The 27804-nt window shown below is 42.1% G+C and overlaps 1 protein-coding gene across 1 annotated transcript in view; it reads right to left on the bottom strand.

Annotated features, from left to right (window-relative positions):
* The window catches only part of MUC19 (mucin 19, oligomeric), an 83063-nt gene extending 58830 nt beyond the window's left edge, over positions 1-24233 (bottom strand). The window contains exons 1-7 of the mRNA XM_067468480.1: positions 24185-24233; positions 21259-21300; positions 17790-17855; positions 13680-13864; positions 6097-6157; positions 4270-4370; positions 1702-1912 (exon numbers count right to left, since the gene is read on the bottom strand). Of these exons, the coding sequence (XP_067324581.1) occupies positions 1702-1912; positions 4270-4370; positions 6097-6157; positions 13680-13864; positions 17790-17855; positions 21259-21300; positions 24185-24233 (715 nt within the window). The remainder of the gene's footprint in view (positions 1-1701; positions 1913-4269; positions 4371-6096; positions 6158-13679; positions 13865-17789; positions 17856-21258; positions 21301-24184) is intronic.
* Between the last annotated feature and the right edge of the window lie 3571 nt (positions 24234-27804).

Here is a 27804-nt window from a genome sequence, read left to right as displayed (position 1 = left end):
GCTGTCAAGAATTCAATTACTGCACGTTGCTTAAGTCGCATTGACCAACCATCTGTGCAGGGTTCCATATTCTGCACTTTAACAACACAACCGTTCAATGCTAAGACTTCCAGCCAAAATGGAACTGTAGAGGAGAGTCTACTGGACAAGCTAGTACCTGCCACTTACCAATACTGCCATCTGTTGAGAAGTTACGACGGTGGAGGCATTACTTTTCATTCAACCCTCGTATGATATGCATGTGAGAAATGGAGAATATTAGTTGATGAACCTGCCACTCACAGTGAGATATTGTTTTCCATCGTGATCCCTAAAACAAGTCCTTCTTGTGACCTCATTACGTCACAAGACCTAATGTTTCACCCCAGTTGAGCAATGGAGTCCCATACCGCCCATCAGATGATGCAGGCTCATTTCTGGTGGGGCTCCGTGGCTCAACTGGGGAGCGAGTGTCCTATGACGCTGCACTAGGAACACGGGAGGCTTGCCGTGTTTCATTGCAAACCACGGGGCCAGATGAGGGAAAGCCGTGCTGTGACACTTTCCCACATGTGATAGGGAAGCATTGCTGCAGGGAAGGCAGGGCATGGGGTGTGGGGATTGCCCCACTGCCCCACCGATTTGCCCAGAAGCTGGCAAATTACCCCGGGGGACCTCATCAATGTGATGAACTCCTTGGTGATGTGGAGGAAAGTATACATTGCTAATGGAAGAAAGAGGCAACTACTAGGCCTGGGTAACAACGCAAAAATTTGTTTCTAAAATCGATTTGTATTTGGGGGGTTTTTTTGTTTCGATATTTAAAATAATTACAAAATTTTCCTTTTAAAAAGTTCGATATTTACGAAATTTCGTAAACGGTAAAAAATTAACGAATCGATTTCCAAAACAATAACGAATCGATTTGTTAATGGCAGACGCGACTGCGAAATACGCTAAAAAACCTCCAAAAACTTCTGAAGCTTCCCTCTCCCTCTGTTCTTGACTGTTGGTGTGATATTATAATTTTTTTTCACTAATTAAACCATAAAACTGGCCCAGACATGCGGAAATAATAACGAAACGACCTCAGAACAATAACGAAACGAATACAATAACGAAATACGAAGCATTTACAAAACGTGTTTAAAAATTCGGTTTTTTTAATGATTGCTCCAGAATGGTTCGTTATCGTTTTGTAATTGGAAAAATTAACGAATTATTAACAAATTACGAATTAACGAAACGAAACCGCCCAGGCCTAGCAACTACACTTTGCCAAATGGATGAGTCTTGCTCCAATATATATTTTACAAGTCCTTGAAGTTATGCTTCAAAGCAAGGCCTTGTGGGACTTTAGTATGGCTGCTAGAGCTAGCCATTTGTATTGATAAAAGAGCCTAGATGTACATTAAAATGGAGCAACTGGAATACTGAGTTATATTGACGTGATACTTTGATTCTTAACATAACATATTAGCAACTTTCCAAACACCTGAGTGGGTACACCTCACTTTAGACAGTAAGAAAATTTCCTACACTTGATTATCTTACTCCACGTCTCTTTGAGTTTGGCATTCTAAAAAACTTAGCAGTAAGACCTTAATAGGGAGAAAGGGAGTAATGTTCCACACCGAAAAACTATTGCCCATCTTTATCCCTTCCTCAAAATCCAAGTTTCTTTGTTGCCCACCCCAAGATGATCAACAAGGCAAGGCATACCACAAACCACATCAGGATCTCTTCTCCATGCTTCAAATGGACCGGAGCCTTCAGATGAACATTCTCGGGCTAATTCAAGAAGTGTACTGCACACGTCCATTCCACTTCCAGTTTTGCAGTATTCTTCAGTGCATACTCTTTCATATTCATGGTACAGCTTGCCAACAGTTTTACATGATTTGAAGTACTTTGAAATGATACCTTGACAATACTGAAAAATGAGACAAAATATAACTTGATATTCTTGGATACAAAAAGCCTTCCAGATGATCAAGGCATAGCATTATGAAATCGAGTAGCACCACAGTAAATTGTTCACAGTCAATTCTTCACTGGGGACCTCACCTGGAATATTGTGTCCAATTCTGGGCACCACAATTCAAGAGAGATATTGACAAGCTGGAATGTGTCCAGAGGAGAGCGACTAAAATGATAAAAGGTCTGGAGAACAAGCCCTATGAGGAGCGGCTTAAGGAGCTGGGCATGTTTAGCCTGAAGAAGAGAAGGCTGAGAGGGGATATGATAGCCATGTATAAATATGTGAGAGGAAGCCACAGGGAGGAGGGAGCAAGCTTGTTTTCTGCTTCCTTGGAGACTAGGACGCGGAACAATGGCTTCAAACTACAAGAGAGGAGATTCCATCTGAACATAAGTAAGAACTTCCTGACTGTGAGAGCCGTTCAGCAGTGGAACTCTCTGCCCTGGAGTGTGGTGGAGGCTCCTTCTTTGGAAGCTTTTAAACAGAGGCTGGATGGCCATCTGTCAGGGGTGATTTGAATGCAATATTCCTGCTTCTTGGCAGGGGGTTGGACTGGATGGCCCATGAGGTCTCTTCCAACTCTTTGATTCTATGATTCTATGATTCATCACATGTCCTAGGAAAGAGACATAGCCAGGACGGAGCCTGACAAAGCCCATCACATGACACAGGGCTACTTCTGGCAGGGCTCGAGCCTGGCTCCTTCCTGGATGTGTCTCGGCAGTATGTTGAAAGGCTGCCCTGAGAAAATTAGCAATCACCTGTGTTCTCGTTGACTAAGCCGGGGATAGTGTGGGGCCAAGCTGGTGACAGATAGGAAACCACGTGTGATGGTAAGGGGACAATGTGGGACTCTGCCTGACGGTTTTGTTACAGTAAGTTGTAGCAGGACCAAGTGTGTGTGTGTGTTGAAGAAAAGCCTTATGGGTTGTTGTAGGTTTTTTCGGGCTATATGGCCATGGTCTAGAGACATTCTCTCCTGACGTTTCGCCTGCATCTATGGCAAGCATCCTCAGAGGTTGTGAGGTCTGTTGGAACTAGGAAAGTGGGTTTATATATCTGTGGAATGACCAGGGTGAGACAAAGGACTCTTGTCTGCTGGAGCTAGGTGTGAATGTTTCAACTGACCACCTTGATTAGCATATAATGGTCTGACAGAGCCTATCTCATCAATCCTATTTCATCAGCCAAAAGCAGGCCCACACTTCCCATTGAAATACTAATAAATGTATATTTGTTAAGATTGTTCTTCATTTTAATTACTGTATTGTTTTTAAATTTTTTGCACTACAAATAAGATATGCGCAGTGTGCATAGGAAGTCATTTTTTTTCCAAATTATAATCCGGCCCTCCAACAGTTTGAGGAACTATGACTTTGTCCTCTGTTTAAAAAATTTGAGGACCCCTGGGCTAGTGTGACACACTCAGGCTGGATATACACTGCCCTATATCCCAGGATCTGATCCCGGATTATATGCTTTGAACTGAATTGTATGAGTTACACTGTCATATAATCCAGTTCAAAGCAGATAATCTGGGATAAGGAGATAATCTGGGATCAGATGCTGGGATATAGGGCAGTGTAAATCCAGGAAACGGCGGTTCATGTAGTCATGCCAGCCACATGACCTTGGAGGTCTCTATGGGCAACGCCGGCTCTTTGGCTTAGAAATGGAGATGAGCACCAACCCGCAGAGTTGGACACAATTGGACTTAATGTCAGGGGAAAACCTTTAGCTTTACCTAAATCCAGCCTCCCTGCTCAGCCCCTTTCTACTAGCCTCGTGACCATTCACCAATGCAAAAGAAATTCAACTACTGGTCCAATTGGTTCTTTACATGGAAGAGAAAGAGGGCATTGACTTGCCTTTCATCTCAGGCAACAATTGGTACATAGTTGCTTTCCAGGCCAAAGTGCGGCTGGATGTACACTGCCCTATACTCAAGGATCTGATCCCAGATTATCTTCTTATTCCAGGTTATCTGTCAGTGTAGACTCATATAATCAAGTTCAATCAAATCCTGGGATATAGGGCAGTGTGGATCCAGCCTAAGTACCGCCAATGATGGGGGGCATTGGTTTGGGAAGTAACTGGGACCACACAATTCGAACCTTTCTCCATCACCAATATACAGTGGAAGATGAGAAGCATCTCTGTGAGAACAAACAGAGGAAATGTATGAATCATGCATTAGACTACGACGGACAAGGATATGTCTGAGGTGTCAATCAGAAGCTTGTTATATGTGACAGCTAGGAGAAAGCAATTCTGACACAAACTGCCAGGAAGACACCATTTATTCTTACCATTTTCCCCTCATCACAGTGTTCACCCTGTTCTATCACAGGTTCAGGACATGTTGCATCTGGAATTTTGCTATCTCTAATCAGCTTTACGACATCTAGGTCTTTAAAGGGAGAAAAAAAAGCAGAATGTGCATATGCTGCATAATTTGAAATATGAGCATCAACTAAGCTGTTGTATAACATTGGCATAGAAAGAAAGTACTGTGCTACATACTCTAACAATTTTACATAATAATAATAATAATAATAATAATAGTAATAATAATAATAATAATAATAATAATAATAATAATAATAATAACTTTATTTATATTCCACTCTATCTCAGGGACTCAGGGCAGATAGTCCGCATTATCTTCTTTGAATTGGATTATATGAGTTTACACTGCCATATAATCCAGGTCAAAGCAGATAATCTGGATTTTATATGGCAGTGTAGATGGGGCCTGAGGCCCCTTCTACGCAGTCCTTATATTCCAAGATCTGATCCCAGTTTATCTGCTTTGAACTGGATTGTATGAGTTTCCAATGCCATATAATCTGGGATAATCAGATTATCTGGGGTCAGGTCCTTGGATATATGGATTGTGTAGAAGAGGTCTCAGGCCCCATCTACAATGCCATAGAAAATCCAGATTATCTGCTTTGAACTGGATTATATGAGTCTCCAATGCCATATAATCTGGGATAATCAGATGATTTGTGGTCAGGTCCTTGGATATATGGACTGTATAGAAGAGGTCTCAGGCCCCATCTACAATGCCATAGAAAATCCATATTATCTGCTTTGAATTGGATTATATGAGTCTCCAATGCCATATAATCTTGGATAATCAGATAATCTGGGGTCAGGTCCTTGGATATATGGACTGTGGAGAAGAGGTCTCAGGCCCCATCTAAAATGCCATAGAAAATCCAGATTCTCTACTTTGACCTGGATTATATGGCAGTGTAGGAGCCCCCGGTGGCGCAGTGGGTTAAAGCACTGAGCTGCTGAGCTTGTTGATCGAAAGGTCACAGGTTCGATTCTGGGAAGCGGCGTGAGCTTCTGCTGTCAGCCCTAGCTTCTGCCAACCTAGCAGTTTGAAAACATGCAAATGTGAGTAGATCAATAGGTACCGCTCCGGCGGGAAGGTAACGGCGCTCCATGCAGTCATGCCGGCCACATGACCTTGGAGGTGTCTACAGACAACACCGGCTCTTCGGCTTAGGAAATGGAGATGAGCACCACACCCCAGAGTCGGACACAACTGGACTTAATGTCAGGGGACTACCTTTACCTTATATGGCAGTGTAGATTCATATAATCCAATTCAAAGCAGAAAATGTGGACTATCTGCTTTGATAATCTGGATTACATGGAAGTGAAGTCAATGCTACAGATGGTATCCAGCCTGCAGACGGAGTTTCCCAATTCCTGGCTATAACTTTTCATTCACAATTTAATGAATTGTTATTATTATTATTATTATTATTATTATTATTATTATTTATACCCTGTTTTATCTCTCCCAAAGGGAACTCTGTCTTAACATAAAAGCATTAGAACACAATTTAAAATATACCAATATGCAAATATTTAAACAGGATTAAATATAAACAGTATTTAAAATTCCCATTCAAAAAACAATCAAAACTTATTCAAGGTTTAAATCCACAATTGCAAAAGGGGGCCATTTCCAACAATAACTTCTGAATTACGATATAATTGGAGCAATGCTTTCACATCCACATTTGCAAGCAAGTACAGAATAGGATCTTGTGCCTCTTAAATACTGCAACATCTTATTGTTATCTGCGGAAGGACATTTTCTAAGATGTGCTTACCTCTGCCAGCACGATGGCTTCCACAAAGGCCACAGGTCTCATATTTTTTATGCAGCGTGATCTTTAAAAACACACATCATAATGAAAAATTTAACTTTAAGTTAACTGTGCTCTTAGTGCATAACATTTAAGTCACATGAATTTTTCATCACCTCCGTTCTGTGGAAAGTGAACAAACTTTCAGGACAATCTTAAGGTTCGAGAGACCCTGAGCAAATTCTTTATTGTGGATGGCTTACATTCATCCTTGGTGACAGAGCTTGGAAAAGTCCCCCCCCCCCCCCAAGTTGTATGTTTCAGGTTGCTATTTAAAGCTATAGTAGCCATGATGTGTGGGCAATTCTAGAAGTTGTAATCTGAAATGCAATTTTTCCAAGCTCTGGATGTAGGAGAACCTCTGCCTCTTGTATTCTGGGATCCACAGCACATGGTTAATATGTGAGGGGTTTTTTTTGTTAGAAATGGTAAAGCATTTCAAATCATAGAATAAAATATTATTTGATGAAAATGTGGTGTATTGCTAGCACCTGGTATGACTGTGAGTGTCATGACTTAAATGTTACAGTAAGTTGTAGCAGGACCAAGTGTGTGTGTGTTGAAGAAAAACCTTATGATGGTAATTATTATATACAGCTGGTAATGTAGGTCAACCAGCAATCTTGGACCACACCCGATAGGGTACAACTGAATGCAGGCCCGTAGCCAGGATTTCGATTTGGGGGGTGCTGAGTTTGATTCGGGGGTGGGGGGGGTGAGTTTGATTCAAAGGGAGGGGGGCTATATCCCAATAGCCCCATGCATATGGGATATATTGAGCATGGTGATCAGATCATGATATGAATAAACATAACAGTTTAAATAATGTACCAGGAAAGCCTTCTCGTGGACCACCCTGAGAATTTTGGATGGGGCTGAAGCCCTTCAAGCCCCCCCCCCCCCCCCGGGGGGCTACATGCCTGACTGTATGGGTTTTTAGAATACAGTTCTGGAGAGCTTTTCCTCTGAGGAGATCTATGCTCAAAGGCTCTGCTCTGAGGAGCAGGTTGGAGAGAAGCTGTTATTCTGCTGTAAAGGACGCTATGGTGGAATAGCTGTTTGCTCAAGGTTTATGTTTTGCTTTCTCATTTGACTTAAGATGAAGATGCCTTATTTTGTGTTACTTACACAGACTATGTAAGTTTCTTGCACTGTTTGTTTTTGTATGTGTGGTGAAGTGTGAATTTTAACCTACAGTCGTGTATAATTATAGGTAGGCGTTTAAAGGGTAAGTATTTAAAATAGCATAACTAGGGGGATGGTAGCCAGCTCAGCTCACTCTGAGAGCTGAGCTGGCCATGGAAAAAGGGGAGGAGACAATTTCCACTTGGCAAGAGCAGGCATTTTAAATAGGCAGTCTGTGGTCAGAGAACCGCAGGGAAAGCTGGTTCTACTATGTTGAGAATCAGGAAGGTTTAGGCTTTTAGCCTGTGTGGTTTAGATAGGTCAAGTTGACTTATTTGTCTTATGGAAGGTTATAAATATAACCACTAAAGGAATGTACCTCTAGGAGTTAAGAAACATTGAAACCATTAAGCTTCTATATTTCAATCCAAGTCTTTGTTTCGTATACTTTTGAGTCAAGCTGTGCTACACATCAAAGGAAGATAAACAACATACCACAAGCTAGTGGCTATGTTATCGATTTTGTAGATTCATTACAAGTTGTAGGAGACGCTGACAAATCGGTAACATCCCTTCCACTGGTGGCGTCGTTACAGTATGTAACATTGCCAGTTTGTGTTTCATCTCTGCTATTAAGAGTAAAGATTTTTCTGTTCATTTCTACTCTTGTCTGTATGTCTTGTGGATGGGACATTGCTAAGATCCACTTGCTGCGCAACACTAAAGGGGTGTATTGAAGACAGAGTCATAACCATGTGAGGGGTATTGCAAAGGGGTTGCATTAGCTAGTGTCCCTTACTGATTACTTATCAGCAGGTAGCTATAGACTATACATTTACAGGCAAATATATCAAGGCAAATCTAAAATGCAAGACAGACTTACTGAAAATTTATCTTCATCATTCCATAGTAATGTCAGAATACCCCTGCGACTTTCCAGCTTGGTATAGTCCCCATATTTTTTAATATGGATCATTTTATTAACATATGGCACCTGCACACTGTAAATAAATATGTTGTTCAAATTTAGATCAAAGAACTGGACGCATTTATATGGAAAGGTAAACAACAGAAAAAGCCTTAAGAATTTAACAGATGATAAAAAAAGGAGGCTTAGGCACTCATCCAAACTTGGAATAATTATAAAGAAAAACTATATATAAAGACACCACTATGGTTCTCGCCAAATGAGGCCAACCATCTAAGAGAGCTTCCCAGGGAGAAATGGATACCATATAAGCAACTACTAAAAGTTAATACGCAAGGAGTGACACTTAGATCAAAGGAGGAATTAAGATCTCTTGACCCAACACTCTCTTGGTTTCAGAGAATTTTACCATAGATAACAAATTTGGCTTTGAAACAAAAGAAAGATTTGGGGACAAAATAATAAAAACGAATACAAAATTAGTAAGAAGAGTATACCATCAATTACTAATATGGTCTACAGCAAAGGAACAAATAAAGGAAAACATGATAAACTGGGCTAGAGATATAAATCGCTCGATATCTATGTCAGAGTGGGAGGAGATATGGCATAAGAAAATAAAGTATACTTATGCAACAGAGCTTAAGGAAAACTGGTACAAACTATTTTATAGATGGTACCTAACGCCAGAACTATTATCAAAGATTAGCAAGGGTAAAAACAACAAGAAATATTGGAAATGTGAAAAAAAACACAGGTAACTTCTAGGTTCTTGTGGGTTTTTTCGGGCTATAGAGCCATGTTCTAGAGGCATTTCTCCTGACGTTTCGCCTGCATCTATGACAAGCATCCTCAGAGGTTGAGAAGGTGGTCATAGATCCGATGAGCCTGTGGTGTTTTGAAAGTCCTTTTGGCTGCGAGAAATTGTGGGATGGTATCTGTGTCTCTGCAGCGTAGAAGGAAAGTCAGGGAGCACAGTAGATGTGCTTTACTGGTCCTTAAGTTTCTCCAATTTCCTTGTGTCTTGGAACAGTTTCTCCCCGTAGAGATGTTCAATGTATTGTCGAAGGCTTTCATGGCTGGAATCACTAGGTTCTTGTGGGTTTTTTCGGGCTATAGAGCCATGTTCTAGAGGCATTTCTCCTGACGTTTCGCCTGCATCTATGGCAAGCATCCTCAGAGGTTGCTTCTCAACCTCTCAACCTCTGAGGATGCTTGCCATAGATGCAGGCGAAACGTCAGGAGAAATGCCTCTAGAACATGGCTCTATAGCCCGAAAAAACCCACAAGAACCTAGTGATTCCAGCCATGAAAGCCTTCGACAATACAGGTAACTTCGTCCACATGTGGTGGAAGTGTAAGAAGATTAAGAATTTCTGGCACCAAATTCATAAAAAGATTGAGGTGATTCTTCAGATTAAATTCGAATTAAATCCTGAACATTTTTTATTAGGGATCACTGATTTCAAAATAGATAAAAATACAGATAAGATCTTTTTTTATCTTACCACTGCAGCAAGAATTATTTTAGCCAGAGTATGGAAAACCAAAGAAATACCCACAATCACACAATGGACCTTAAAAGTTCTTGACATTTTGAATATGGACAGACTTACTCAAAAAATTGCTCAAATAAATGGAAGATATCAAAAAACAGATTGGACAAAATTTTGGACTTTATAAAAATGAAAATAAAGAAATCTATATTAGTAAACTATAAACGAAACTCAAAGGAGAAGATCAGAAAACTCCTGGACCCTACTATATACAGAAAACTTAAGCAAGACCCAACTTCCAAAATAACCAGAAAAACCAACACTCTAATTAAAAACTCCTCCATCAACTTCGACATACGACAGCAGCTATGTAAATCGGAAGCCCTTCCACCCAGGCTTTATGGACTCCCCAAAATCCATAAGGACTCCACCCCACTCAGACCAATCGTGAGTGCCATTGGGTCCCCCACATATGACTTAGCCAAATTTCTTGCTGCACAGTTACAAAGCCACATTGGGCTCACAACAGACTACATCAAGGACTCAGCCCACTTCATTGAAAAAATCAGCAATCTCAAGCTAAATACAAATGACAAACTGATCAGCTTCGATGTGGTGTCTCTATTTACCATGGTCCCAGTTGCAGACACCATGGCACTCATCAACCAGAGGTTCCCAGAAGACATCACGGCGCTGTTTCACCATTGCCTCACCACCAGCTATTTTCAGTGGGACAATGAATTCTACGAACAGAAAGATGGAGTAGCTATGGGGAGCCCTCTCAGCCCAGTCATAGCTAACTTCTACATGGAACAATTTGAAAAACAAGCTCTTGAAACAGCAACCAAAAAGCCCACTATATGGTTCAGATATGTGGATGACACTTTCACCATTTGGAGCCATGGAGAAGAAGAACTCAACAGGTTCCTGGAACATCTTAACAGCATCCACCCAAACATCCAGTTCACTATGGAAAAAGAAAAGGAAGGAAGACTGCCTTTTCTAGATGTCCTAGTCATCCGCAAACCAGATCAACAATTGGGTCACACCGTTTACAGAAAACCCACACACACAGATAGATATCTACATAAAAACTCCAACCATCACCCAAGTCAAAAAAGAAGCACCATCAAAGCCTTGGCAGACCGTGCAAAAAGAATCTGTGAACCCCACCTCCTCCAAGATGAACTGAACCACCTCAATTGGGCTCTACAGGCCAATGGATATTCCACCTCAGACATCAGAAGAGCTGCAAGACCAAGAACAAGCCACGAGAGTCAAGATGAAGATCCACCCAGAGGAAAAGTGTTCCTGCCATATATCAAGGGAACCACTGACCGCATAGGGAAGCTGATGAGGAAACACAACATACAAACAATCTACAAACCCACCAAGAAAATCCAACAAATGCTACGTTCAGCAAAGGACAAGAGGGATCCTCTCACCTCTGCAGGAGTCTACCGTATACCATGCAGCTGTGGACAAGTCTACATAGGGACCACCAAACACAGCGCCCAAACAAGAATCCAGGAACATGAAAGGCACTGCAGACTACTCCAACCAGAGAAATCAGCCATAGCAGAGCACCTGATGAACCAACCTGGACACAGCATTTTATTTGAGAACACAAAAATGCTGGACCACTCTCACAACCATCATGTCAGACTACACAGAGAAGCCATTGAAATTCACAAACATGTGGACAATTTCAACAGAAAGGAAGAAACCATGAAAATGAACAAAATCTGGCTACCAGTATTAAAAAATTCTAAAATTAAAACAGCAGAGAGAAAAACAGGCAGGGACATCTAATCACCTTTCAAGAAGAGTTTGCTCCAGGCACAGTCAGCCCATTGTATGCTAATCAAGGTGGTCAATTGAAAAGATTCACACCTAGCCCAACTTACAAAAGCCCTTTGTCTCACCCTGGTCATTCCACAGATATATAAACCCCTTTTTTCCCAGCTCCAGCAGACCTCACCTCTGAGGAAGCTTGCCATAGATGCAGGCGAAACGTCAGGAGAAATGCCTCTAGAACATGGCCATATAGCCTGAAAAAACCCACAAGAACTGAGAGACTCAAAGGAATCATCAATAAGAAATCGAAGACAAAAAACAACAAGGTCTAAGAAAGTGAAAATATTGCACAATCTGGGAAGACCTGGAAGCGTACTTTCCCCCACTACCCTACCCTCCTACCCCTTATTCTTTTTTTCCTCTCACTTTCCAACTTTCCTAAAAGCATTGTTCCCACTCTTTTTATGTAAATCAACTGAAACAACAAATCACTCAACTATTTCTTTCTTTTAAACTCCTAGTCTTGAGGAGTAACCTTTATTATCAATAAACACTTTTTAAAAAATGTAGATCAAATGTTGTAATGTGCTGCTTTCATGGCAACACCTCAACTGTCAACAGAAATCTACAGCTTTAGGACTACATCTACCAACTATAGATTTAATTCTGTTTACTTGTATATTTTAAATTGTATTGAAATACTTTTAATGTAAGCCACTTTGAGTTTTAATGTAATCTGCTTTGAGAGAAAAAAGTGGGGTATAAATAAACATAATAATAATAATAATAATAATAATAATAATAATCCCCCCATCGGGCCAGGCGACAGCAGGATTGAAGAAAAACAACTGGGAAAGCTGACACGATACGAGGATTTAAAGATTGAACTGCAAACACTCTGGCACAATCTAGTCATGGTGGTCCTGGTGGTGATTGGCACACTGGGTGCAGTGCTTAAAGACCTTGGCTTGCACTTAAATACAATAGGTGCTGACAAAATTACCATCTGTCAGCTACAAAAGGACACCCTATTGGGATCTGCGTGCATTATTCACCAATACATCACATAGTCCTAGACCAGTGTTTCTCAATCTTCCTAATGTCGTGAACCCTTAATACAATTCCTCATGTTGTGGTGACCACCAACCATAATTTTTTTTTGTTGCTTCAGAACTGTAATTTTGATACTGTTATGAATCATAATGTAAATATCTGATATGCATGATCTATTTTCATTCACTGGACCAAATTTGACACAAATACCCGATACACACAAACTTGAATAATGGTGGGGTTGGGGGGAGATTGATTTTGTCATTAGGGAGTTGTAATTGCTGGGATTTAAAGTTCACCTACAATCAAAGAGCATTCTGAACTCCACCAACTATAGAATTGAGCCAAACTTGTTGCATTAGGTGGAAATCCTGCATCCAGCAGCAAGTTGGATTTGGTAGCTAATGAACTCCTTTCCAATGCTATGATTGTATGATTGTCAATTTTAAAATATCCATTGTAAAACAGACCTTGAGTTTTGGAGTTGTAGTTCACCTATATCCAGAGAGCACTGTGAACTCAAAGAATTATGGATCATGACCAATTTGGCACAAATATTCAATATGCCCAAATGTAAACACTGGTGGAGTTTGGGGGAAAATAGACCTTGACATTTGGGAGTTGTAGTTGGTGGGATGTATAGTTCACCTACAATCAAAGACCATTCTGAACCCCAACAATGACATAATTGGGCCAAACTTTCCACACTGAAACCCCATGACCACTAGAAAATACTTTTCTGATGGTCTTTGGTGACCCCTCTGACACCCCCTCGCGACCCCTCCAGGGGTCCCGACCCCCAGGTTGAGAAACACTGTCCTAGACACTTGGGAAGTGTCCGACGTGTGATCCAATACAATAGCCAGCATAGTGGTCTTATTTGCTCTGTACTAATCTTGTTGTGTTTCAAATAATAATAATCATAATCATCATCATCATCATCATCATCATCATCATCTATACCAATGGATGTGTATAGTTTATGTAATTAATGCAATAAAATGTAGAATATAAGAAATGACTGAAATATTAGAATAAATATTTCAAGTGCATAATCCACTGAATAATCAATGAATAATCTTATTTGTTTTATGGCTCACTTACTATTTTTGTTGGACAAGAATTCTCCCATCTTTCACTGTGATTACATTGCCGTCTAATACAATCGCTATTCGATCAATCTTTCCATCCCTGTTCCGACTCATTTCAATGTTGAACTCTCTTCCAGACTCAACACAATGACGACAGAAAGTGAACTTGCAAAAGGACTTGAAAGAGAACATGTGATTGCCAAAGGTTTTGTACAACCCTTTGCCCCACGTGGAAGCTTCACCTAATGAGAAGAGAAGAATGAAATGAGTAAACCCAATGTGTCATGTGTGCGCTCTTACGACCTTATCTCATTGGCCCCTGGAATCAGCATAAATCATGGCAAATAAGGTAGTGTCCAGTGGGGGGGGGGGGGTATCAGCAAACCATCACCCCATCACTTGACTTACCTCAAACCCCAACCCACAGGGGGAAGCATCAACCACCTGGCTTCCCCCATTGATTCCTATGTAACATGGGAAGCCTCCCATGTTGCCACTGTTGCAGTATACGCCGGTTCCTCTCCATTTGCATCAAGGAGGCCAAGAGAAGTAGCTCAACATCATGAGATGGGAGCAGGCGGGCTCCATGGGGCAAATGGAGAGGAACCAGTGTATGCCACCAATTTTAAGGACGTCTGATTTTTGTTTTATGGCTATTTTATGATGAGGTCATTAAAGAGTGCCTAAATCTAGAGCATTTTTCTTGATATCCAGAATAAAAATTTAAAATTGGGGAAGGCTTATGTTCACATTCTTACCTAGCGATTAAACAGCCCCACTCAGAATGATACTAGCAAGATACTAGAAATAGGAGTTGTAATCTGAAACATCAATAATAATAATAATAATAATAATAATAATAACAACAACAACAACAACTTTATTTTGGTATCCCGCCTCCATCTCCCCAAAGAGACTCAGGATGGCTTACATGTGGACGAGCCTGAACAGCATGGTTATAGTATAACACATTAAAATATAACAATGTAACATAACACAAATAAAACAACATTATAACAAAAAGGTAAAAGCAAAAATAAAATGATACTAGCAAGATACTAGAAATAGGAGTTGTAATCTGAAACATCAATAATAATAATAATAATAATAACAACAACAACAACAACAACAACTTTATTTTTGTATCCCGCCTCCATCTCCCCAAAGGGACTCAGGACAGCTTACATAGGGACAAGCCCGAACAGCATGGTTAAAATGTAACACATTAAAATATAACAACATAACATAACACAAATAAAACAACATTATAACAAAAAGGTAAAAGCAAAAATAAAACGAAAAAGTATGGAGTAAGTTTTGATTCTAAGCCCGGTAGCAAATGCTTCGGATACGGGTTCTGATTTACAAAACTTCCAATTTTCTTACGATTTCTGACTTTTCTGGTTTTTTGCCTACAGTCAACAGATCGGATGTGAGGGAAGTGACTTTTTTTTAATTAATGGTTTGTTTATATGTGGAAGTTGGACAAAAATGTACTATATTTTATTTTGCAACATGAACTGCATAGCCCAAAAGGGACATATTTTTAGAGGACGACAAATGTAACCTTTCTATAGGGAAAGAAAAGGCTAAGTGCTCCAGGTAAAACTGGCTTTGAGAAATGGATTTCAAGGAATCCTTGACTAGATTTTTTTAAAATCCTATATTCAAATTTAACAAATGTATGCATAGCAAGCTTTTGTATCTCAGGTGACTTTTTTTTAGACATGAGTGTTGATGAATTTGTTATGATTTTTTTAAAATTAAAGACTAGCCATCCCCTGCTACGCGTTGCTGTGGCCCAGCCTGGTGATCTGGAGAATAAAGTAATGTGAAAGTGTGGGTTTCTAATATATGTAATTTCTTTATGCTTGTGGGTAAACAATATTTCTTTAGGGGTCCCTTTCAAATCTGTGATCTGTTTGTGTGTGCGAATCATATCTATCTATCTATCTATCTATCTATCTATCTATCTATCTATCTGCAGCTGCAGCTAGTCCAACGCTTGGCAGCCAGATTTCTAACGGGTGCTGGGTACAGGAAGCATACAACCCCTCTGTTACGCCAGCACCACTGGCTGCCAATTAGGTTCCGAGCACAATTCAAAGTGCTGGTTTTGACCTACAAAGCCCTAAACGGCTCTGGCCCTGTTTACCTGTCCGAACGGATTCCCCCTACGAACCATCGAGGTCTTTAAGATCTTCGGGGGGGGGGGGGGGGGCTGCTCTCGATCCCACCACTGTCACAATCACGGTTGGTGGCTCCCCGGCTTTGGAACTCCCTCCCACAGGAGATTAGAACTGCTCCCTCCCTCCTGACGTTCAGGAAGCTAACAAAGACTTGGTTATGGAATGCGGCCTTTGATAACTAAATCAACCTTGGTCCACATGGAAGGAGAATGAATAACTGTGAATTATGACCAGGAATGTTTTGACGACATGGCTATGTAAGTGTGATGATGACGATGTTGTATGGTAATATGTTTTAATTGTGTACTGATGATGCGTTGTGTGGTTTGTATTTTTATATATGAACACATGTGAACCGGATCTGAGTCCCTCTTGTAGGTGAGAAGATCGGTATAAAAAACTTTTAAATAAATAAAATAAATAAATTTATGATTGGATGACTCTTTGTCAGGAGGGCTTTGATTACATTTTCTTGCCCTGGTGAAGAGAGTTGGACCGGATGGCCTTAAGTATTTTCTGTTGGTCATGGGGGTTCTGTGTGGGAAGTTTGCCCCAATTCTGTCGTTGGTGGGATTCAGAATGCTCTTTGATTGTAGGTGAACTATATATCCCAGTAAATACAAATCCCAAATGTCAAGGTCTATTTTCCCCAAACTCCATCTGTGTTCATATTTGGGCATATGGAATATTTGTGCCAAGTTTGATCCAGATCCATCATAGTTTGAGTCCACAGTGTTCTATGGATGTAGGTAAACTACAACTCCTACGCACACTGCACATATCTTATTTGTAGTTCAAAATATACTTAAAAATACAATAATTAAAATGAAGAACAATTTTAACAAATATAAACTTATTAGTATTTCAGTGGGAAATGTGGGCCTGCTTTTGACTGATGAGATAGGGTTATTGTTGTGTGCTTTCAAGTAGTTTCACACTTCGGTTGCCTCTGAGCGAGGGCCGGGTAAATGACCTTGGAGGGCCGTATCCGGCCCGCGGGCCATAGTTTGAGAACCCCTGGTTTAACCCATTCAGCCACCAGGAGCTCCTGTCAAAGTGGGTTATTTAAACCCACTTCGGCGCAAGTTTTGGAGTTGTATGGAAGTGCCCTTACCCTCAGTTGCCTGTAATCAGCCTTTTTTTTTGGTATCTACCAGATCATAACACTTCCTCCCTCTGCAAGGAAGACAGTCAGTTTATTTGTTCCCTTTGCTGGAGAATGAAGCTGCCACATGGGGATCCATCCTCTGTAAATATTGCTGGCTTATTCTCACGCATCAGAACCCATCATAAGGGGCTTTGTAAACAACTACATTTAAACCTGTTTATATGCTTCTCTATACTTGGATGAATACACCTAAGGGCTTTAAAACACCACTAGAGGATCTGCAGTAATGATTCCTGTTTTTAGCATGAGCTCACCTTGCATTAGTCTGCTGTGCCCCGCTAGCAGAAATATTAAATATTCCTATAGTATCAAAGAAGCACATTCAATTCTGTGCTATTTTTTTCTCCAGGTAGCTTAACACAGTAGTCCAGCAGTATTTGGGCTTCTAAAGACTGAGATAAAGAGTTCACAGAGCTATCATAATACGTGGACTCTACTCAGGCCCGTAGCCAGGATTTCGTTTCGGGGGGGGGGGGGGGCTGAATTTTTTCAGGGAGGGTTTCGGGGGGGCTGAGTGTTTCGGGGGGGGGGGGTGAGTCTGAGTGAAAGAGGGTCTACCCTAGCAAACCTTTTGTATTATTACCCCAATACCCCCATGCATATGGGATATATTGAGTATGATGATCAGATCATGATATGAATAAACATAACAGTTTAAATAATGCACCAGTAAGGCCTTTTCATGAACCACCATGAGCCCCCCCCCCCCCCCCCCCCTGGCTACATGCCTTACTCTACTGAGAAGAGTGGGCTGGCAGGAAATGGGGGAAGGGATGCCGAAGTCATGGGGCAGTGCTAAACATTATTTACCTGCATGAACATCACCATCTTTTTTTGAATACAGTGGGGCACTATCTGGGACATGCTGTGGTTTATCTGCAGAATGAAAAACCAATAGATTATAACTATGACACAGATGCAAAGTAAATCCCAAAGAGCAGGTGAACCAATTTGACAGCAGTGGGTGACTGTCAGAAATAGCATAGCTAAAGGTCGTTTTGGATTTTTACGCAAAACAGGTCCTACAAATTACTCAAATAACAGAGGACAGTATAATATATTGTGCCATTAATACTCCCTTGATGACATGAGAGAAGTGTCCAATGGGACTCTTCTCTGCACAGGCTTTGGTATCTCGGAGGTAACCACTATAACAGTTCTGTGCTGGTACGGCTGTACCAGGAGCTCCAACTTTGTTTGCTTTGTATTAAATGTTTGCTTGCAGTCCAGGGTTTTCGGGGTTCTGCACAAAGGTGACTTCCTTTGGTTGCAGTCATAGGGCAAGTCACCTGTCCATTATCAGCCAATACTCCAGAGGACTCCAGCCAATACTCCAGAGGACAATACTCCAGCCAATACTCCAGAGGACAAGAGCAGGATTCAAAATGATCTTGACAGATTAGAGAGATGGGCCAAAACTAACAAAATGAAGTTCAACAGTGACAAATGCAAGATACTCCACTTTGGCAGGAAAAACGAAATGCAAAGATACAGAATGGGGGAGGCCTGGCTCGAGAGCAGTACGTGTGAAAAAGATCTTGGAGTCCTCGTGGACAACAAGTTAAACATGAGCCAACAATGTGATGTGGGGGCAAAAAAAGCCAATAGGATTTTGGCCTGCATCAATAGGAGCATAGTGTCTAGATCTAGGGAAGTAATGCTACCCCTCTATTCTGCTTTGGTTAGACCACACCTGGAATATTGTGTCCAATTCTGGGCACCACAATTCAAGAGAGATATTGACAAGCTGGAATGTGTCCAGAGGAGGGCGACTAAAATGATCAAGGGTCTGGAGAACAAGCCCTATGAGGAGCGGCTTAAGGAGCTGGGCATGTTTAGCCTGAAGAAGAGAAGGCTGAGAGGAGATATGATAGCCATGTATAAATATGTGAGAGGAAGCCACAGGGAGGAGGGAGCAAGCTTGTTTTCTGCTTCCTTGGAGACTAGGATGTGGAACAATGGCTTCAAACTACAAGAGAGGAGATTCTATCTGAACACGAGGAAGAACTTCCTGACTGTGAGAGCCGTTCAGCAGTGGAACTCTCTGCCCTGGAGTGTGGTGGAGGCTCCTTCTTTAGAAGCTTTTAAACAGAGGCTGGATGGCCATCTGTCAGGGGTGATTTGAATGCAATATTCCTGCTTCTTGGCAGGGGGTTGGACTGGATGGCCCATGAGGTCTCTTCCAACTCTTTGATTCTTTGATTCTATGATTCTATCATTAAGTTTTGGTTCCGCCCCTTGCTCAGGGCAATTGGGAAGGGAAGGGAGCCATTTTTTAGTTAGTCTTAGTAAGGAAAGCTAATGTAGAGGACGTGTACAAGCTTCTCCTGTACAAAAGCTTCAACCCTTAAGACTTTCTGGGGGAGAACACTCTTAAGAGCATCCAAAGATCTCCGAAGATTTCCAGGGAAACAGCCCTAAAGCTTTGAGGAATTTCGGAGGATAAACACTTTGAAAGACCAAAGAACTCCAGCTGGAGAATCTACTAGCCTTACTGGTAGGTCCACTCGGTGCTCGAGACGCAGATCGACCCGGTAGCGGAGCCCACATCAGTAAGGATGTGGGCCTGGGAGAAGTTAAAAAGGGTTTTTCCTACAGAGAAAGTTTAGTTAATCAAAGTCAGGTACCAGTCCATTGAGGACTTTGAAGATTTGTTGTTTGTTCCATAATAAAGTCTTTGTTGCATTAGTAAAGACTCTAAAGACCATCACTTCTGGAAAATCCCTGAGAACTTCTCTTTGGGGGCCCCTGGCTTCCCGCTGGGCAAAGGTTGCACGTCCTATTTTAAAGGAAATTCTTTACAGGCCCAGCGCGCAACAGAACAAGTTCTTTGAATTATTTTCATCCCTTCACTTTGTAATCTATATCAGAGAACCAAAGAAAGACACTCTTCACAAAATATCCCACCAGTTACTTGATTCTTCTGAGTCTGCTGCACTAAATATGCAAGTGACGAAAACTTTGCAGTTATGCTACAAAAAAGGGCAAAGATATTATCTCTCATTAAGTCACAGACATAACGTGCCTGGTTACTGGAAAAGGGGATTAATTGCAAGTAAATAACTATGTGCAACCTGTTTCTTCAAGCTTCCATGCTTTCCAACATTAAGAGCTTCACTGAAAATAGATAATACATATTTTAACAATGAAAATAGATTTTATTTATTTTGTATCAAAAGCACTGCATAAATTAGTATAAAACTGATAAAAATAGAAGGAGCGCAGGTGACTAAATATCTTTTGACCAAAAACGGGCAACAGTAATGGCGTTGTCTGTAGCCTCCAACAATTCTTCCTCTGTACATGAGGCAGGGCATAGTGGACAAGCATACAGATGCGGAGTTGTCTGTTCTGCTCCACAGTCACACAAGGTGTGGGATTCTTTTAGGTAATGCCATTTTGCCAGGTTGTCTTTTGATCTGCCCACTCCACTTCTGAGTCTGTTCAGGGACTTCCAAGTTGCCCATTCTTGATTTACCCCTGGGGGAAGATCCTCGTGGGGGGCCATCCATTTGGGGTTTCCTGGTCTAGCTGCCCAGAGGGATACCCTTGCTGTTGCTGGGGGGACGCCAAAAGGAGTGGTAGTTCTCGTGAAGCTTTCCCTTGATTTGAGTCTATTGGGAGGAGGCTGGTAGTAATGTAGTGGGTGGCTTTCAGAGTGTTCAACCTTATTTCTCTCACATTTAGCAGCAACTTCCATCGCACATCGGGGGTGAGGGGGCAATGCCAGCTAGCTTGTAGAGTTTATCAACAGGTGTAGGTTCAAGACATCCTGTGATTATTCTGCATGTTTCATTCAATGCTACGTTCACCTGCTTTGCATGGGCAGACCTATGCCAAACAGGGCAGGCATACTCGGCAGTTGAGTAAGACAAGGATATTTTTTAAAATGAAAATAGATAATATATATTTTAACACTATTACTGTACCAGAATGTGGTCTTCTCTGTGAGTTTCCTAAAACAAACAAGAAATAGACTTGCCTTCAAAGAAATAAAAAAATTAAGAAATTCTGGAATATGCCGCCATGCTTCATGTTACTTTTAAGGCTCCCATACTTCAAATGGCAGTTTTTCTGCACAGGGATCTGCTAAGTGAACCTGCCTATGGCATTGTGGCAGAGCCGCACAGGAGGGTATTTCAAACACCCTTGTTGATAAAGTGAATATACTACTTTATTCTATATTATTATTCCGCCCATTTTCTAATAACTGAGCATGCAGAGATGAACTTTGTAACTAGGTAAACACCATGGATTCTTTTAAACAACATCACCGTACCTGAACGTGGCTGGCGGTGCAGTTTGATGACACGCGACTCCTCTAAAATAAACAATACAGAATTTATGTTAGAAATATAATCCATGTCTGAAAAAGTGGGATCTGTTTACAGACCTTCCACAAAACCCATAGTATAGTTCAATTTCCTGCTGCATCAGTTGTTTTCATGCACTGGCCAGCATTTAAAAAGCAACCGAAGAAAAGAGCAAATATACACATAAAATAAAAGGAAACTTGGAAACTGAAAGGGAAGAGAAGGAGAATTCCACTTCCTGAGGTCATTTTCCTGCCGGCATGCCAGACCAGAAGCAGAAGGGACCCACCAAGTTAAGTGATAGAAAAGTTGTCGGGTTAGGAGCTAAAAGGTAAAGTAAAGGTAAAGGTTTTCCCCTGACATTAAGTCCAGTCGTGTCTGACTCTGGGGGTTGGTGCTCATCTCTATTTCTAAGCACCGGGATTGTGGCGCAGCTGGCTGAGTATCAGCTGCATGAGATCACTCTGACCAAAAGGCCATGAGTTTGAAGCCAACCCGGGTTGGAGTGGGTTTCCAACCAATTGTGTGTAGCCTGTTGTCGAACTTTGCAACCCGAAAGACAGCTGCATCTGTCAAGTAGGAAAATTAGGTACCACCTTAAAGTGTGGGGAGGCTAAATTAACTAATTTATGAGCCCATAAAGAAGACTCCAGCAAAGCATTCCAGCGGGGAAGTATGCGGGGAATGCGGAAGTGCTTCATCAGCGTCGCAGATGGACGATGAAAGCAACAGCTCCCCTGACGGCCAGAAAACGTTAATCAGCCTCTGTGTATGTCTGTATATGTTTGTATGTCAAAAATTGGCATTGAATGTTTGCCATATATGTGTACACTGTAATCTGCCCTGAGTCCCCTGCGGGGTGAGAGGGGCGGAATATAAAAGCTGTAAATAAATAAATAAAATAAATAAAAATAAAAGTAAAGGTAAAGGTTGTCCCCTGACATTAGGTCCAGTCGTGTCCGACTCTGGGGGTTGGTGCTCATCTCTATTTCTAAGCCAAAGAGCTTAGAAGACACCTCCAAGGTCATGTGGACAGCATGACTACATGGAGTGCCATTACCTTCCCTCCGGAGCAGTACCTATTGATCTACTCACATTTGCATGTTTTCAAACTGCTAGGTTGGCAGAAGCTGGGGCTGACAGCAGAAGCTCATGCCACTCCCCGGATTTGAACCTGCGACCTTTCGGTCAACAAGCTCAGCAGCTCAGTGGTTTAACCCACTGAGCCACTGGGGGCTCCTTGGGTTAGGACAGTGGTTCTCAACTTGGGGTCCCCAGATGTTTTTGGCTTACAATACCCAGAAATCCCAGCCAGTTGACCAGCTGTTAGGATTTCTGGGAGTTGAAGGCCAAAGACATCTGGGGACCCCAGCTTGAGAACCATTGGGTTAGGAGCTATTGACTGTTTTTACCTGTTAATAGCTACGAACAAGAGAATGAGATGCCAACTGCAACTCCGGTTTGCCTGTCTTGTGTGATAAAGTCCTAAATCTAGGAAAATGTTTGGTTCTAGGGCCAGCCCTGATAGTGAGAGAAAATTCAGAAAAGCAAACAATAGTTCTTGGAACAGAGAATTTGCAAAACACGATTGCCACCAAGGGAAGAAATGTGAAAGATGGAAGCTTTCCAACTAGTTTTGGCACAAGAAGGCTAGGAACAGTATATCTGGCAATGGCTTTACTGTCGTGATGTGCCTCACTCACACTCAAACACAGAGAGTAAATATCCAGGTCCAGAGGTGATACAGAGAGTTATTGAATCAAAGCCTAAATCCACAATCAGAGTGCCAGTAGTCCGTGTCAACGTTCCAGGGTCAAACAAGCCAGTAAATAACAGTAGAACTATTTGCAAGACAAAATCCAAAGTACTTAAATCCAGTTCCGGTCCAGGGTTCAAAAAACCAGTTCATGATAACACCATCCAGCAAGACGTTGCCTCCAGCAACAAGACTGCGAACTCAATAGTCTTTCATGCTAAGGTCAGAGGTGTTGTTTGTGGACAGCCTGTTTCTCAGCTAACCTGGCAAACCTGCGTAATTGAGCTTGCTGTCTGCAAAATTAGACATGGGAAGAAACAGTTAACCCTTCAGAAGCCTGCCCTGAAGTGCTGCTTGTTTCTCCTGTTGGGACGTTCTCCTTCTGTAGCTACTACACCAGTGGTTCTCAACCTGTGAGTCCCCAGATGTTTTGGCCTTCAGCTCCTAGAAATCCTGTCTCCGTTGCTTTTTAACATCTACATGAAACCGCTGGGAGAGGTCATCCGGAGTTTTGGAGTTGGGTGCCATCTCTATACAGATGACACACAACTCTACTACTCCTTTCCACCTAACTCCAAGGAAGCCCCTCGAGTGCTGGACGAGTGCCTGGCCGCTGTGGCTGTCTGGATGAGGATGAACAAGCTGAAGATCAATCCTGACAAGACAGAGGTCCTCCTGGTCGATCATAAACCAGATCGGGGTATTGGGTGGCAACCTGTGTTGGACGGGGTTACACTCCCCCTGAAGTCACAGGTCCACAGTTTGGGTGTCCTCTTGGATTCATCACTTATGCTTGAGGCTCAGGCGTCGGCGGTGGCCGGGAGGGCTTCTGCACAATTGAGACTCGTGCGCCAACTGCAACCGTACCTCGTAAAGCCTGATCTGGCCAGGGTGGTCCATGCCATGCCTCTAGATTGGACTACTATAATGCGCTCTATGTGGGGCTGCCCTTGAAAATGACTCGGAAATTCCAACTGGTCCAACGGGCGGCGGCCAGGCTGTTAACTGGTGCTCCTTACAGAGAGAGGTCAACCCTCCTGTTTAAGGAGCTCCATTGGCTGCCGTTCATTTTCCGGTCCCAATTCAAGGTGCAGGTGCTCACCTACAAAGCCCTAAATGGTTTGGGACCCGCCTACCTGCGTGACCGCATTTCCGTATATGAACCCACACGATCCCTCCGTTCATCTGGAGAGGCCCTGCTCACAATTCCACCTGCGCCGCAAGCGCGTTTGGTGGGGATGAGGGACAGGGCCTTCTCTGTGTAGCCCCCTGACTCTGGAACTCTCTCCCCAAGGACATCAGACAAGCCCCAATGTTGGCAGTCTTTAGGAAGAGCTTGAAGACCAGGCTGTTCCAGTGTGCCTTTCCAGAATAGGAAACTCCCAGCACCATGTCCCAAATGCACTTTATTAGAGATTTAAGATTGTCTGCACATCGCACCTACTCTAAAATCCTTACATTTCATCTATCATGTCCAGCACTTTTAATCTTATTCATTGCATTTGGCCCGGCCCTTAGTTTTTAAATGTGTCATGATGTTATTGTTTAATGTTTACTGCTATTGCTTTAATGTTTATTGGTTTGCTTTTTGAGTTTTATTGTTGTTTTGTTATGCTGTTGTTTTATTGAGGGTCTTGGCCTTTGTAAGCCACACTGAGTCCTTCGGGAGATGGTTTTTGGGGGTACAAATAAAGTTTATAATAAAATAAATAATAATAATCCTAACAGGTGGTAAACTGGCTGGGATTTCTGGGAGTTGTAGGCCAAAACACCTGGGGACCCACAGATTGAGAACCACTGTACTACACTCTGCTGTGCAAGCTGCTGAAAGCTGTTGGCCTGCAGCTCCAACCACTTGTCCTTGCTGTCAGAACTGACCTGGACACTTGCCCTCAAGTGAGGCAGCATTCTGTTAAGCATTTTACTGCCGAATAATTCCTGTAGGTTGTCCATTTCCTTCTTCTAAGACTGAGAAAATATGACTTATCCAAGGTCACCCAGTGGGTTTCTGTGACAGAATGTGATGAAGAGATATTGGAAAAATAGATATTTCTTTATGTATAAATTGTATGTACTTTACAAGCACTGAAATGTATAGAAAAATCAAGTTCTCTCTGTATAGAAAGAATGCTAACAGGACAAACAAGTTGCTGTCCAGGCACAGCAAGAGGGGGGCATGTTATCTATACATTCCAAGAGAGATAAGCCACAGGGACTGGTACAACATAACCCAGTGCCTTCCTTCTAGGGAAGGAGCCCCCCTCTCCCTCCTGACAGGTCAAAGTTAGGCCCCTTGATTGATGAATGTAAGCTGTATGCTTGCTCTTTAGAAAGACACAGAGACATGCCTTTTGTATTTTGGAAGGTAGAATGTGATATTCGTATGGTGATGTAGTGAATTAGGTCAATGTATGTAGACGCATGTTCTTTGTTTGACTGTGATTGGAGGGTATAACAGCCATAGTCAATGCCTATATTGGGGCTCTGGATGCTTTTGGTCCACTCCAGGGTCCCAGCTGGAAATAAAATCTGTGCTTTTGAGACCTCCGGACCTCTCTTTGTCTCTTTTCCTGAAACCGTCTCCCTGCCATTTCAAATGGAGATCTGAATTTTGGTTTCTTGAAGTCCTAAGGACCTAGAGCAGTGTTTCTCAACCTGGGGGTCGGGACCCCTAGAGGGGTCACGAGGGGGTGTCAGAGGGGTCACCAAAGACCACAAGAAAACACAGTATTTTCTGTTGGTCATGGAGGTTCTGTGTGGGAAGTTTGGCACAATTCAATCATTGGCAGGGTTCAGAATGCTCTTTGATTGTAGGTGAACTATAATTCCCAGCAACTACAACTTCCAAATGTTAAAGTCTATTTTCCCCAAAGCCCACTAGTGTTTACATTTGGGCATATTGAAAATTTGTGCCAAGTTTGGTCCAGATCCATCATTGTTTGAGTCCATAGTGCTCTCTGGATGTAGGTGAACTACAACTCCCAAAACTCAAGGTCAATGCCCACCAAACCCTTCCAGTATTTTCTCTTGGTCATGGGAGTTCTGCGTGCCAAGTTTGATTCAATTCCATCGTTGGTGGAGTTCAGAATGCTCTTTGATTGTAGGTTAACTATAAATCTCAGCAACTACAACTCCCAAAGGACAAAATCAATACCCTCCCCCAATCCCACCAGTATTTAAATTTGGGTGTATTGGTTCTTTGTGCCAAATTTGGTCCAGTGAATGAAAATCCATCCTGCATATCAGATATTTACATTACTATTCATAACAGCAGCAAAATGACAGTTATGAAGTAGCAATTAAACTAATTTTATGGTTGGGGGGTCACCATAACATGAGGAAGAATATTACGGGGTCGTGGCATTAGGAAGGTTGAGAACCACTGACCTAGAGCAACACTTATACCACTATACCATGCTGGCTCCCCAGTGTTGAATTACGGTGGTACAAATAAGAAAGTGTAGAATCTAAGGTGTCTTACCCAAGGATTTTGGCACAACATTCTCCTCACTGTCATCACTTTCTATAAGATCTGCATTTTCTGTATTGATGAAATTATCTATATAAATAAAAATGTAATGTTAGTTTGTGGGATTAACATAACTCAAAAACCCTTGGACGAATTGACACCAAATTTGGACACAATACACCTATCAGGCCAACGAGTGACCATCACTCATAAAAACACCTGAAAACACAGCAGAAGGGACTTCAAAAGCAAAAAAGCAAAAAGATGCTACAGCGCATGAGCAAAACGATTCCCCAGCAAACAAAACACACAATAGCACATCCACACTCTCTTCCGGACTACAGCTCCCAGCATCCCCTAGACCAGGCCCTTTAGGAGAGGAGGATGATCCAAATGCACTACTTTCAAGATACAAACTTTCTTTTCCTTTGATTTCTTTGAGAGCATCCCAATCCCTGCATATTTCCCATTTCCTATCCTAGACTGCAACTCCCAGCAATCCTCCAGATAGATAGATTAGATAGAGATAGGTACATAGATAGATGGATGGATGGATGGATCAGCAGGACTGCTAGGAGTTGCAGTCCAAGAATAGTTAGAGAAGGAAGAACAGGGAGAAAGAGGAAAGGAAAGTAAAAGGGGGGGAGGAAGAGAAGAGAAGGAAGGAAGGAGAGAAGGAAAGGAAAAAAGGGAAGGAAGGAAAGAAAGGAAGGAAGGAAGGAAGGAAGGAAGGAAGAAGGGAGAGAAAGAGGGAGGGAAGATTGGCTATAGTTCTCAACCTGTGGGTCCCCAGTTTACCAGCTGTTAGGATTTCTGGGAGTTGAAGACCAAAACATCTGGGGACCCACAGGTTGAGAACCACTGGGCTACAGCAACATGTGGCAGGTACAGCTAGTCTGAAATAAAAGTGAAATAAACCCCTAATGGAAAATTTCATTGTTGGTTCTTTAAGTAAATTAACTAGATGGCTGAGGTTTGTGTTCCACTTTGTTTAAGTTAGAAGTCATGGGACTATCAGACAGAAAACTAAACTAAGGGGGGGGGGGGGGGGAGAGAGACAGCTAAAATGTAAAGGCTGAGAGTCTGCTTGAGCAATGATACTATAAGTGGGGAACATAGGGTAAAGGTAAAGGTTGTCCCCTGACATTAAGTCCAGTCATGTCTGACTCTGGGGTGTGGCGCTCATCTCCGTTTCTAAGCCAAAGAACCAGCGTTGTCCATAGACACCTCCAAGGTCATGTGGCCAGCATGACCGCATGGAGCGCCGTTACCTTCCTGCCGGAGCGG

The sequence above is a fragment of the Anolis sagrei genome, chromosome 5 (genome assembly GCF_037176765.1).
Source record: "Anolis sagrei isolate rAnoSag1 chromosome 5, rAnoSag1.mat, whole genome shotgun sequence".
Classification (NCBI taxonomy): domain Eukaryota; kingdom Metazoa; phylum Chordata; class Lepidosauria; order Squamata; family Dactyloidae; genus Anolis; species Anolis sagrei.
Note: the sequence above shows the minus strand (reverse complement) of the source record. Positions and strands in the feature narration are given on the sequence as shown.